This window comes from Paramisgurnus dabryanus, chromosome 3 (assembly GCF_030506205.2).
Source record: "Paramisgurnus dabryanus chromosome 3, PD_genome_1.1, whole genome shotgun sequence".
In the NCBI taxonomy this organism is placed as follows: domain Eukaryota; kingdom Metazoa; phylum Chordata; class Actinopteri; order Cypriniformes; family Cobitidae; genus Paramisgurnus; species Paramisgurnus dabryanus.
Genome location: NC_133339.1, coordinates 30,072,845 through 30,083,884, shown reverse-complemented (window position 1 = coordinate 30,083,884; position 11,040 = coordinate 30,072,845). Strand labels below are relative to the sequence as shown.

At 33.7% G+C, this 11,040-nt stretch overlaps 1 gene segment (V, D, J or C); it reads left to right on the top strand.

Moving 5' to 3' along the window:
* Nucleotides 1-6,640: 6,640 nt before the first annotated feature.
* LOC141281933 (immunoglobulin heavy variable 3-48-like) lies at nucleotides 6,641-10,760 on the top strand. The segment is given in 2 exon segments: nucleotides 6,641-6,888; nucleotides 10,057-10,760. Coding segments are annotated over 2 exon segments (321 nt in total).
* Nucleotides 10,761-11,040: the final 280 nt, after the last annotated feature.

Below are 11,040 nucleotides of genomic sequence, written 5' to 3'. Positions count from 1 at the left end.
ATTCATATGAACTCTCTCAGCCTAAGTTTCTGACTGTTCAGCCTGATGGCTCTCTAACTATTGACTGTAAAGTCTCTTATTCAGTTACTAGCTATTATACAGCCTGGATCCGTCAACCTGCAGGAAAACCTCTGGAGTGGATTGGGTATATCAGTGGTGGTGGAAGCTTATATTACAAGGATTCACTGAAAAACAAGTTCAGCATCAGCTCAGACACCTCCAGTAACACAGTAACATTGAAAGGAAACAATATGCAAGCTCAAGACACAGCTGTGTATTATTGTGCCAAAGAACACCGTGACACAAACTATCAGTTTCCCTGTACAAAAACATGATCACTGAAATACATTCAATTTTTACAATTGGCATTTAATTCAAACATATAAATAGCCTAAATAATATTAACTGCAACAATAAGTTCATTATTTATTAAAAATATAAAAATAAAATAAATAATGTTACTTATATAATCACACTGCCATTTACTTTGCCAATACTTTTTAAGATTAGGCAGGTACCTGAGTGAAATCTTCTGCTCAAGCTCTGCTTTATGAAGTGATGAGTATTCACAAAACCCTTCAACAGTTAAGCAAAGAAAATTCTGATTGCTCTAAACTGTGATGTACAGTAATTAAAGGGACTGTGAGTAGGATTTTAAGTGTTTTATTAATAAAACTCTATTTCTTTATTCATAAATATGTCCTCATTGGTGTCAAATGACCTCTGCCAATGATCTGACTTTTCTTGGTAAGCTTAGAATTTCTTCTCTTTACTTACATTGAACAGTTAAGTCCAAGAAGACTTTCATGTCGTTCGGCTACCGTAATTGCAACACGCATTTGGAAAAGCGAGGCGTTAGAGAGCACTATTCGTTTGAATGCAAAATACAATTTTACCACTAGATGGGGGAAAATCCTACTTATTGTTCCTTCAAAGGAAAACACCACCGTTTTTCAATATTTTACTATGTTCTTCCCTCAACTTAGACGAAATAATACATACCTCTCTGTGACAAAGTGAACACCAGCGGTTCACCTTTGACATGGGTAAGTCCCAAAAATAAAGAAAAAATCCCCAAAACAAAAATTGATGGCTCAGACCGCAACTGTACTCTTGTACAAAGGGAAGTTTATTAACAGTGAATCAGGAGAAAAACCAAGGTGATATATTTATATTTACAAGTGCAGAAAACAAAACCCCAAATACCAAAATAAATAAAACAAAACAACGACGAAAAATATACACAAGTAAACATTCAGAATATATCAACAGCAACTTCCTTCTCTACAACCACTCACTCCAGTCGACTTGGTAAACAAGTCCTGATTGTGAGTCTGGCCTCCCTTTTTATAGAGCCTCATCTACAATGGGAGTCCCCATAACCAGGTAAGTTTCCAGGTAAGTATTTTAAATGGCCATTAAACCCAGATACAATGAGTTTAAACACATAAACATGACATTATATACACATAACAAAACATCTGTTTGACACATATTTAAAACATAATTTAACACATACCCCCTTTAACAATGACATACAAAAACAACACCCTCCTACATACAAACATAATGGACTCTGCCAACCTTCGCGAATACTGCGCCACTCAATCGCTCAGGTTCGCCGGCGCAGCATCCCACCCTCGAAGGCTGGCTAAACAAACAAACCAAACAAAATACATACTATCCAAAATTTTCTTTATTTGCTAACAAGCGTTTACCAATACTTAAAATACTTTTTCTAAACTCATAACACAGCAAAACACAACACACACTTGATCAAATGGTTAATATTCTGGCCAAAACATCATTTTGTTAAATAAATTCAAACTCTACATTTCAAAATGCTAAATACCCTTTTCTACATATAGGGGTGTGCGGGGCAAAAACTAACGCTGGGTTAGTTGTACCAACGTGATCTCATGAGAATACGTGTGTATTTTTACGTTTCAGTGTGGTTGTACAATACGTACCTTTACTTACGTTTAAAACACACTGAAACGTACAATATTCACTTTTTGACAGGACTAATACGTAAATTATTTACGTATTTACAGCTTTACAAACGTACAAATTTGTACGTAAGTTATTCCTATTCATAAATATTAAAATCGCGGGCATTGGCGTTTCTTACTCATAACAATGACATGTTTTCAGTCATATTTTCTGACTTATTTATTTAAGACAGTTTACATATTTACCTAATGAAATGATTATGATATTCAGACAATTTCACAATATTTAACATTTTAAAACTTTAAAATGAATAATATTTCTGTATTTATATTTAGTTTGTTTGCCATGACACACAAAACGCGTTTTCTCCTGTCTTCTATGCAATACGTTATTATTACTACTAAGCAATAATTACAACAAAATACAACATAAATTCACAAAAGATGTTGGTTTTATTCATTTGCTCTAATCCACATCTTTAAAATTCATACGATTGCGAGGAACAGACCCAAATTCAGCCCTTCATCCAGCGATCTTGATTCAAGTTCTCATCAGCAACCGTAAAGTCAGATCGCGCGTTCGTTAATGTGAATTCAAATATCCCGCCTCAAGAAGCTTTACGACACATTGCTTTACGGCAGTAATATCAAAAGCTCATTGGCTCTTTGAGTGCCACGTGACATATTTGCGTCATTTCCATTTCCGTTGGTGTACGTTTTAAATTAAAACGCGTTGTGACAGAGGGAAGCCGGATCAACGCTGATCAAATTCTTGGATTAAAAACTTTAATACTTCTCTTTACTTTACTTCATATACTCCAGAGAGGACCTTGGCTGCAGCACATCGTCATTTTAACTATTTTTGGTACTGATTTTGATATTCGCAATAAATAAGTTGTGTGTGATTACACTTGTCTGTCTGTTATGATTTTTTTTAAACCGTAACATTAAATGATTTTAATAAACTGTTTTGCGTAGGACTGTAGCACAAAAATATTTTCACCAAGTGGAATTACCTCATATGAAAACCGCTAACGTTAGGGTAATTCTTGCTGTTGTTTTAAATAGGCTACACAATAAAGATTGCTGGCTAAAATAAATGTACCTGTCTTATCAAAAATTGTGTGTCAAAATGTATTTTTGTTCAGATCTTTAATATTGACTGAATAAGGTCATGTCAAAGATTAAAATCATAATGAAATGAATGCCTAAAATCAGACTTTGATTTTCATTATTTCAGAATTTGATTTTGAGACTTAAGTATGAATTTTACAGATTGGGTCACATGTAAAATGTTTTTTTTTTGTCATAGTTGTGTTGCTTTTTCTCACATATTTAGACATTTGTATCCATTTATAATTGAACTATGGCTAGATGAGGGATGAATAGTGTAGATTCGTGTACACTGAAAAAAAAATTCATTCAATTTTATTTAAGGTAAGTGGTTGCAATACATTTATTTAAGCTATATTTAAACAAAAGTTTTTTTGTCTTGTTTTGTTTTTCTAATTCATAATCATTTTTTTGTGTGTATTTTAATGGCAGATATATAAACAATATCCAGTTCAAGTACAAGACAAAATAGTATTGAAATATTTGCCTGCAAACTTCATTTTTAGCAAGTGTTACAACTAACCCCCGTCTGTTACAATTAACTCCACCTATGGGCTAAGATGTAACGTTTGCACTTCTGTCATGTTTGGTGTAATTGTCTAAGAATGGTAATCAAAGTATTGTCCATGGGAATAATATACAATTATTGTAAGATAATACAACATGCGGTTAGTTAACAACTAACTAAGCAGAAACAATGAATAGGTTTTATGAATGCACTGACAGGGGCCCTTCACAAAGGTTTTCTTAGGGCCTCCCAGCATCTAGGACCGGCACTGGTACTTTTCTCTTCAAGAAGTGATGGCATAGAACAACAAAGACACTAAAACTAAAGACAATAAATTGTCTAAATAATTAGACCATAATTAATGAGGAATGACTCAAAATAACACAAACTTTGCTGGTTTATTAGGTGCACGAAACAGTTACACTGATGCTCATCTTGTGTTTAATAATAGGAAACGTTTTGTAAATTATAACTGTTAGTATTACATATTCACTCATGTATTCAAGTTTAATCAAGTATGTTTCCACAAGGAATTATGTAGAATATTTATTTTTCATTTTAATTAGCAAAAATCTATTTTACTTTACTTTTCCAGTACAAAATATTTGTATTGGTTCATTATATAGTTAGAATTTAATTTAAAGAGAATTTGGATTTGTTCAAATTTTATTGCATTTCGATAATATCAAGAAAAAAAGGTACACAAGTTTTAACTTGGGCATTACCTTTTAAAAAGCCTTTTGTTACAGATATGTACCTTTCAGCTACCAATGTGTACCTTTAAGGTACCAATATGCACCAAATTACTGTGTACAAAATTTTACTTTTTGAAAAGGTACTGCCTGTGACAACTTTTGTACCTTCTTACACCTTTATTCTTAAAGAGCACTAGAGTTGCTAAATGTAAATAAATAGTTGAATCATATGTTTTTGATGAGACATTATTTCCAAATGTTTGTGTTAAACAGTGTTGGGAAATGCTGTACTGTTACACTCAGGTGACTGGAAACAGTATAGATGTTGCTGATCAGATGTGCATTTCATTACATAAATACATGTTTGGATGTGTTTGTAATTTCAGGTAAGCAAAAATTGCAAATACATGCAAAATCTGGGGAGTGAGATGTGCACAAGTTAAAGACATCAATGAAAAACACAATTAAATCCATTTCCTTATATTTTTCCCATCAACATTAAAGTGACATGCTTCTTAAGTATGCAATGTATACTCGAAATGGTACCTCTGCATTTAACTTATCCAAGTGAGTAGTGAACACACACACACTGCCAGTCGTGAACACACACACCCAGAGCAGTGGGCAGCTATACCTGCGCCTGGGGAACAATTAGGGTAATCACAACCCGCCGGCTGTAAGACTCGAACCAGCAACACTTGGGTTACAAGCCCTACTTTCTAACCACTATAGGCTACAACTGCCACCTGCCACCATTTCATGATTTTGTTACCTTCCAGACCTTTTCAAAATAGAGAATGAGTTACAATGAAGTGGTTTATGCAAATAAACCCCTCCTTCATGAGTATAAACTTTAGTCAATATGAATAGTTTGACCTACAGTAGAGCAGATCATCTAACCATGTTTTATTCATATCTCCTTTTGCTGCTGTCAGCGATGGTGTCTTGTAAGTATTAAGAGCTAAAGCAGTTTTCTACAATATTTTTCTAAATGATTAATCATATCATATTTTTACCATAGGTGTCCAATGTGTTGAACTGACTCAACATGCATCCATTATTCTAAGGTCTGATCAGACTTTGACTCTGTCCTGTAAGGTGTCTGGATATTCACTGACTGATAGCAGCTACTGCACTGACTGGATACGACAGACGGCTGGAAAACCACTCGAATGGATTGGAATTATCTGTTCTACTGGTAGCACAAATTACAATAATAAACTGAAAAGCAGATTTCAAATTACAAGAGACACTTCCAGCAACACAGTGACTCTACAAGGACAGAATATGAGGACTGAGGACACAGCTGTGTATTACTGTGCACGAGAGAGCACACTAATGTAAACCACAAGCACTTCTGTTCAAAAACATATAAGTGTTCATTTCTCATATAAATGTCATTGCGTTTGATACAAAATATCAAAGTGGCATTTGTTTTCTCAAACTCAACCTTACTTAATTTTTCAGGTAGCCTATTTGGCCTTTTAGCAACTTTTCTCAGGTCAGGTCATTGTTAGCAGATAGAAACATACAAAAATGTCTCAATGTTTGTAATGTAATAACCAGTGATGTAAACATCTCATCTTTCTTGTCTGACTTAAACGATATCTGTATTATTTTATTGTTAGTGGATTTTATTTATAAATAATAATTATTTAAAATAGGTTTATTTACTATTATCTATTTAGCATCCAAAGCAACTTAGAGTGCATTCAAGGTAAAAGTTATTTATGTCTTTCCCAGGGCATTGATATCTTGAGCTTATAGTGCTGCTAATGCAATGATTTAGCAATTGAGCTACAGTAAGATATTATTTAAAAACACTGAGGTGATGTCTCTTTATAAAATCTCTCCTTTCTTGTTGCAAAACACGTGGGGTTCATTGACTCTGTGTATGTAAATGTTCTGCTGTATATGTAAACAGTGGGCATGAGTCAGTTTATGTATTTTCCTCTGATCACAGGCAGTGACAAACAGCTTCAGGTCATTTACACTTTAAAGTGCAACAGTGTTGCTTCTGGCAAGTATAAACTGTAAGAATCTTTCTGTAGAATTATGTAAAGATTTACTTTTGTTTTCTCATCTCTGTTATTTTTCATCATCCTATTATACCCAGTATGTCTGTTTTATTCTGTTACTGTTTTTCTGTATTTTCAACAGGTATTTATGCAGATGAACTCTCTCAGCCTGAGTTTCTGACTGTTCGGCCTGATGGCTCTCTAACTATTGACTGTAAAGTCTCTTATTCAGTTACTAGCTATCCTACAGCCTGGATCCGTCAACCTGCAGGAAAACTTCTGGAGTGGATTGGGTATATCTACACTGATGGAAGCTTATATTACAAGGATTCACTAAAAAGCAAGTTCAGCATCACCAGAGACACCTTCAGTAATACAATAACCAAAAACTTAACTGAAATACATCAGGTTTTCACAACTGACATTCGATTACCAACAATTATAATACATAAAAAATAAAATTATCAAATAAAAAAATGATTAAAATTATTAAATACAATTTAATTGTCATTTGTATTACGAAACTTGCCTTTACTTTGCTTACTTTAAGATTAGACAGGCGCTCAGGTCGAGTCTACAACTCTGGCTTTTTATTATGGACAGTGAGTCAAATGTTTTCCTTCATCTCTGTTAAAAATATAAGTTACACATGAACTACTGCAACATCAGTAGGTGGCAGTAAAACATCAATTTGTATTTCTTGAGTTCACATTATTGTGACAGTTTTTCAAATTACTTACACACTAAAACTTTTTTATGGCCAACTCAGTGAAACCGCTCTCTCATACCTAATCTGTAGACCAAGCATCCAAACTCACAAACACATTAAATCCTCAGTTGAATTGAACTGAATTGGTGTGTAAGGGTGAATTATGACCAAAAGAATTAAAATGGGCAAAGCCTATTTGTTATTGTAATAGCGAATCGGCCACAGCAAAAATGTAACACTGCGTGTATAACTTGTTTCATTGATTTTACAACTTACCCAGAGTCGCATGCATTAGCTCACCTTACAGCTAACACACAAAACATTTAACACTAAGAACTTATACAAAAATATCTGTACAGACACACAATAAAAATTAAAGCAGGCATTGCTATCACAAAATTAAAATGAAGTAATAAAGTTACTTTCCTACCTCAAAATGTGTTTTTTCCCTCTAAAATCTGCTGTGTCTGTCACAGGGCTCTTTCTCATGTTTGAAATAATGTATTTCTAAAACTGAGTATGTGAAGGGGATTTATAACTTGCTACTGACTGGGGAAATTGGAAGTGTTACAATTGACCCGTATTACAAACATCTCCAGTCTCCTCTAAATAATACAAATCAATTTTACTACGTGATGCCTCCTCATATAAACAGATGCTTTGAATTATCATCTGTCTGTAGTTATATGTTAATGATGCAAATATATTTCACATGCAAACAGTAGGTACATGGTACACATGGTACACAGAAAGAAACAATGCCCATGTGCTTCCAACACAGAACATGGGACTGCCAAGAGCTACAACGAAGACAAAATTGTGACAAACTTTAACTGTTAACTATAATGTCTCTTATTCACTTACTTATGGAAAGCCGTTTTAACTTTTATTCGTTGTGTTCTTGATATCAACAATTCAATTTTCACTAGTTAAAATTTTACTTTATGATATCAGATATTACATGTCTACTAGTATCAATGGCAATTCTTGATATCAACAATAACATTCCCACTAGTAACAATGTTAATTCTTGATATCAACAATTCAATTCTTGATATCAACAATTCAATTCTTGATATCAGCAATTTAATTCTTGATATCAACAATTCAGTTCTTGATATCAACAATTTAATTCTTGATATCAACAATTAAGTTAATAATATCTATAATTGTATTTTCACTAGTGAAATTTCACCATAGGCTGCCATTCAAATTCAATTGTTGATATCAAGAATTACATTTTCACTAGTAACAATGTTAATTGTAAAAGACTGAGGACACTGTGTATTACTGTATACAGCTGTGATTTACTGTGCACGAGAGGGCACTTCTGTTCAAAACAACATGACATACACAACTCAATATTTCAGCGAAACTAAAATGCAGAAAAAAGTTAATTTCCCATTTCAGAATGTTAAAGGGGACACAGAATGAAAATGCGTTTTTATCTTGTCTTAGTTGAATAATACCCGCATTCACTAACATACCAAAGTGCTAGACATTCTGAAAATCTCCGTTTCATCGAAATTCCTCCTTTAGAAATGTCCGCTAGAAAATGGCCCAATTTGAACAACGAATACATATTATGTAAAATGCATCTCACTCCCCCCTGCACTGAGAGAGGTTTTTAAGAAGCTTCCAAGACATTACAGACCAAACCAAAATTTTGTTGTCTACATGTCACATCACAGAACAAGAAAAATACCTCGTTCAACCATTCTATGTCACCTTTAATTATAAAGTGATTTTATTTTTGTACAGTGAGCCAGTAACATTAATATTTTACAGCCCAATAATAGTATATATGTTTTTGGTCAATCTGTATTTGTAATTTGTTGATGTATTTTTTGTACTGGTTATGGTGTCCAATACAAATTTCTCAGTAATGAAACAATAAAATATAAAAATAAAATAAAGTATACAATGACCCTTATAGGTGTTTAGGCACTGCTGGACACAATGTGTGACAAAAATGTGTGAATGTCATTGTCATTATTAAAACTATCGAACCATGTGGCATTTGCAAACAGAATAGCGAGATTGTAGTGAGACAAACAGGTCTAAGTTGTTTTGCAATTTAGTGACTCTTCTCAGGTCAGGTCATTGTTATACAATAAAGTCAGTTCAAGAAATCAGAAAGAAACAAGATTTTGCCATTTTTATCACATGATTTAATACAAATTACCCTTATTCAGACATACATTTTTTATTCTATATTGGAGTTCATCCAATCTATGGATTGTAATCTTAAATGGGAAATGGCTGATTTAAGAAACACCTAGCACAGTGAAGAGTCTCCGCATAATATCCCAACCATTTTGTTGTGGAATGTGCATGGTTCATTACAGTTTTTCTGAATTGCTAAAACACTAAACCCCAATCTCTGAACCAAATCTAAACCCATTTGTCAAATCATACACTCTTTTTGCAAAACTCTAAACCAACCTTCTGGAGGCCTTTGGTAAAATACCAGAATTTGAAAGTTCAAATAGCTGCTGTTTATCTCAAGGCCATTAAAGCAGAACATGCTTTATATGTGTATTTTTAAAATAATTATTTGACTGTGAAAAAGGCTGGTGATCTGATAAATTAATGCTTAACATCTAGAATGCTGTCTTTTTACGTTGTGCTCTGCTTTGTTGTTTTTTATATTAGTGAGGAGGCACATAAATGAAGATGATAAACCCTTTTGATGTCATTTTTTATGAAGCCATATTTTCCACAGAAACGTGTTTCTATCTGTGTCTGAGTACTGAAATATGATATGCTTGGGTTTGTGTTTAAGACAATTAGCTCATGATGGGAGGAGAGTTTAATGCAAAACTGTGATGTATTTTCTTCATAAGCCACGCAAGTGTGTGTTTGGGCTTACTGACTTGTGGTTACTGTACAAGGTTCAACAGTCAACAATGACAGCAATAATAAAGGCATTCTTGCTAACATTACTTTTACATGGTCAGTAAACATGTCATTTGCTGATCCGGATGCCTTTTGGAATAATATTTACTTTGCTTTAGGAACTTCAGTGTTTTAATTTTATTCTGTTTATCTTTTCACACAGAGATTGATTGTCAAACCTACACTCAGTCTCAAGCTGTGCTGAAACGACCTGATGAATCTTTTAAACTGATCTGCACCGCCTCTGGATTTACATTCAGGAGCTATGCTGTAGCTGTGGTTAGACAGGCTCCTGGTAAAGGACTGGAGTGGATTGCATACATCGGTACATCCAGCACTCCAATCTACTATTCCCAGTCAGTTCAGGGAAGATTCACAGTGACCAGAGACGACTCCAGCAGTCAACTGTATCTACAGATGAACAGTCTAAAGACTGAAGACACAGCTGTGTATTACTGTACCAGACAGTCACTGTGAATCAGTCCAATGCCAGTGTAATACAAAAACAGTTCCTCAATCATGTACAGTATGATGCAGATACTGCAAAACTACTATCTGTAATTTATAAAATATTGGCATAAATTGAAAATTAAAATACCATTTATTTCATTACAGATTACAATTTTTATGTGCTTTTTAAAAATGTTTCCTGGTCACTACCAGTTAAAATGCCATCATTTATATACAGAGGGATATACTGTTATTTTCCCATAGGGTGGCCCTCTTGTTGGTCAAACCACACTGGCTGTCAAAATAGTTAATTCTAATAAAACATCACACAACATAAGTTTCACCAGATTTAAGTATTAATGCACGTATAGGACTTTACTGAAAATTTGTCTCAATCTACTTTAAAGCCAGTAAAATTCATGAATGCAGTGAATACAGAAACTTAACTGCACAAGGCAACAATAAATACAAATATACAAAAAAATTCTGTTGTGAACGTGTCAATCAGAGACTACATGACCTACGATAATCTGGTCTTATTAATACTATGTCTTCTTAAATATTCCTCCATTTAAAAAAGGCTGATAATCAATAAAATTATCAAATAAAATTAAAGAGCTAAAGTATTTGTTAGTAGGCTTCTTGTGTCTTGTGCCTGTAGTGTATATACAAACAATTGTACTAACCCTAGTTAGAC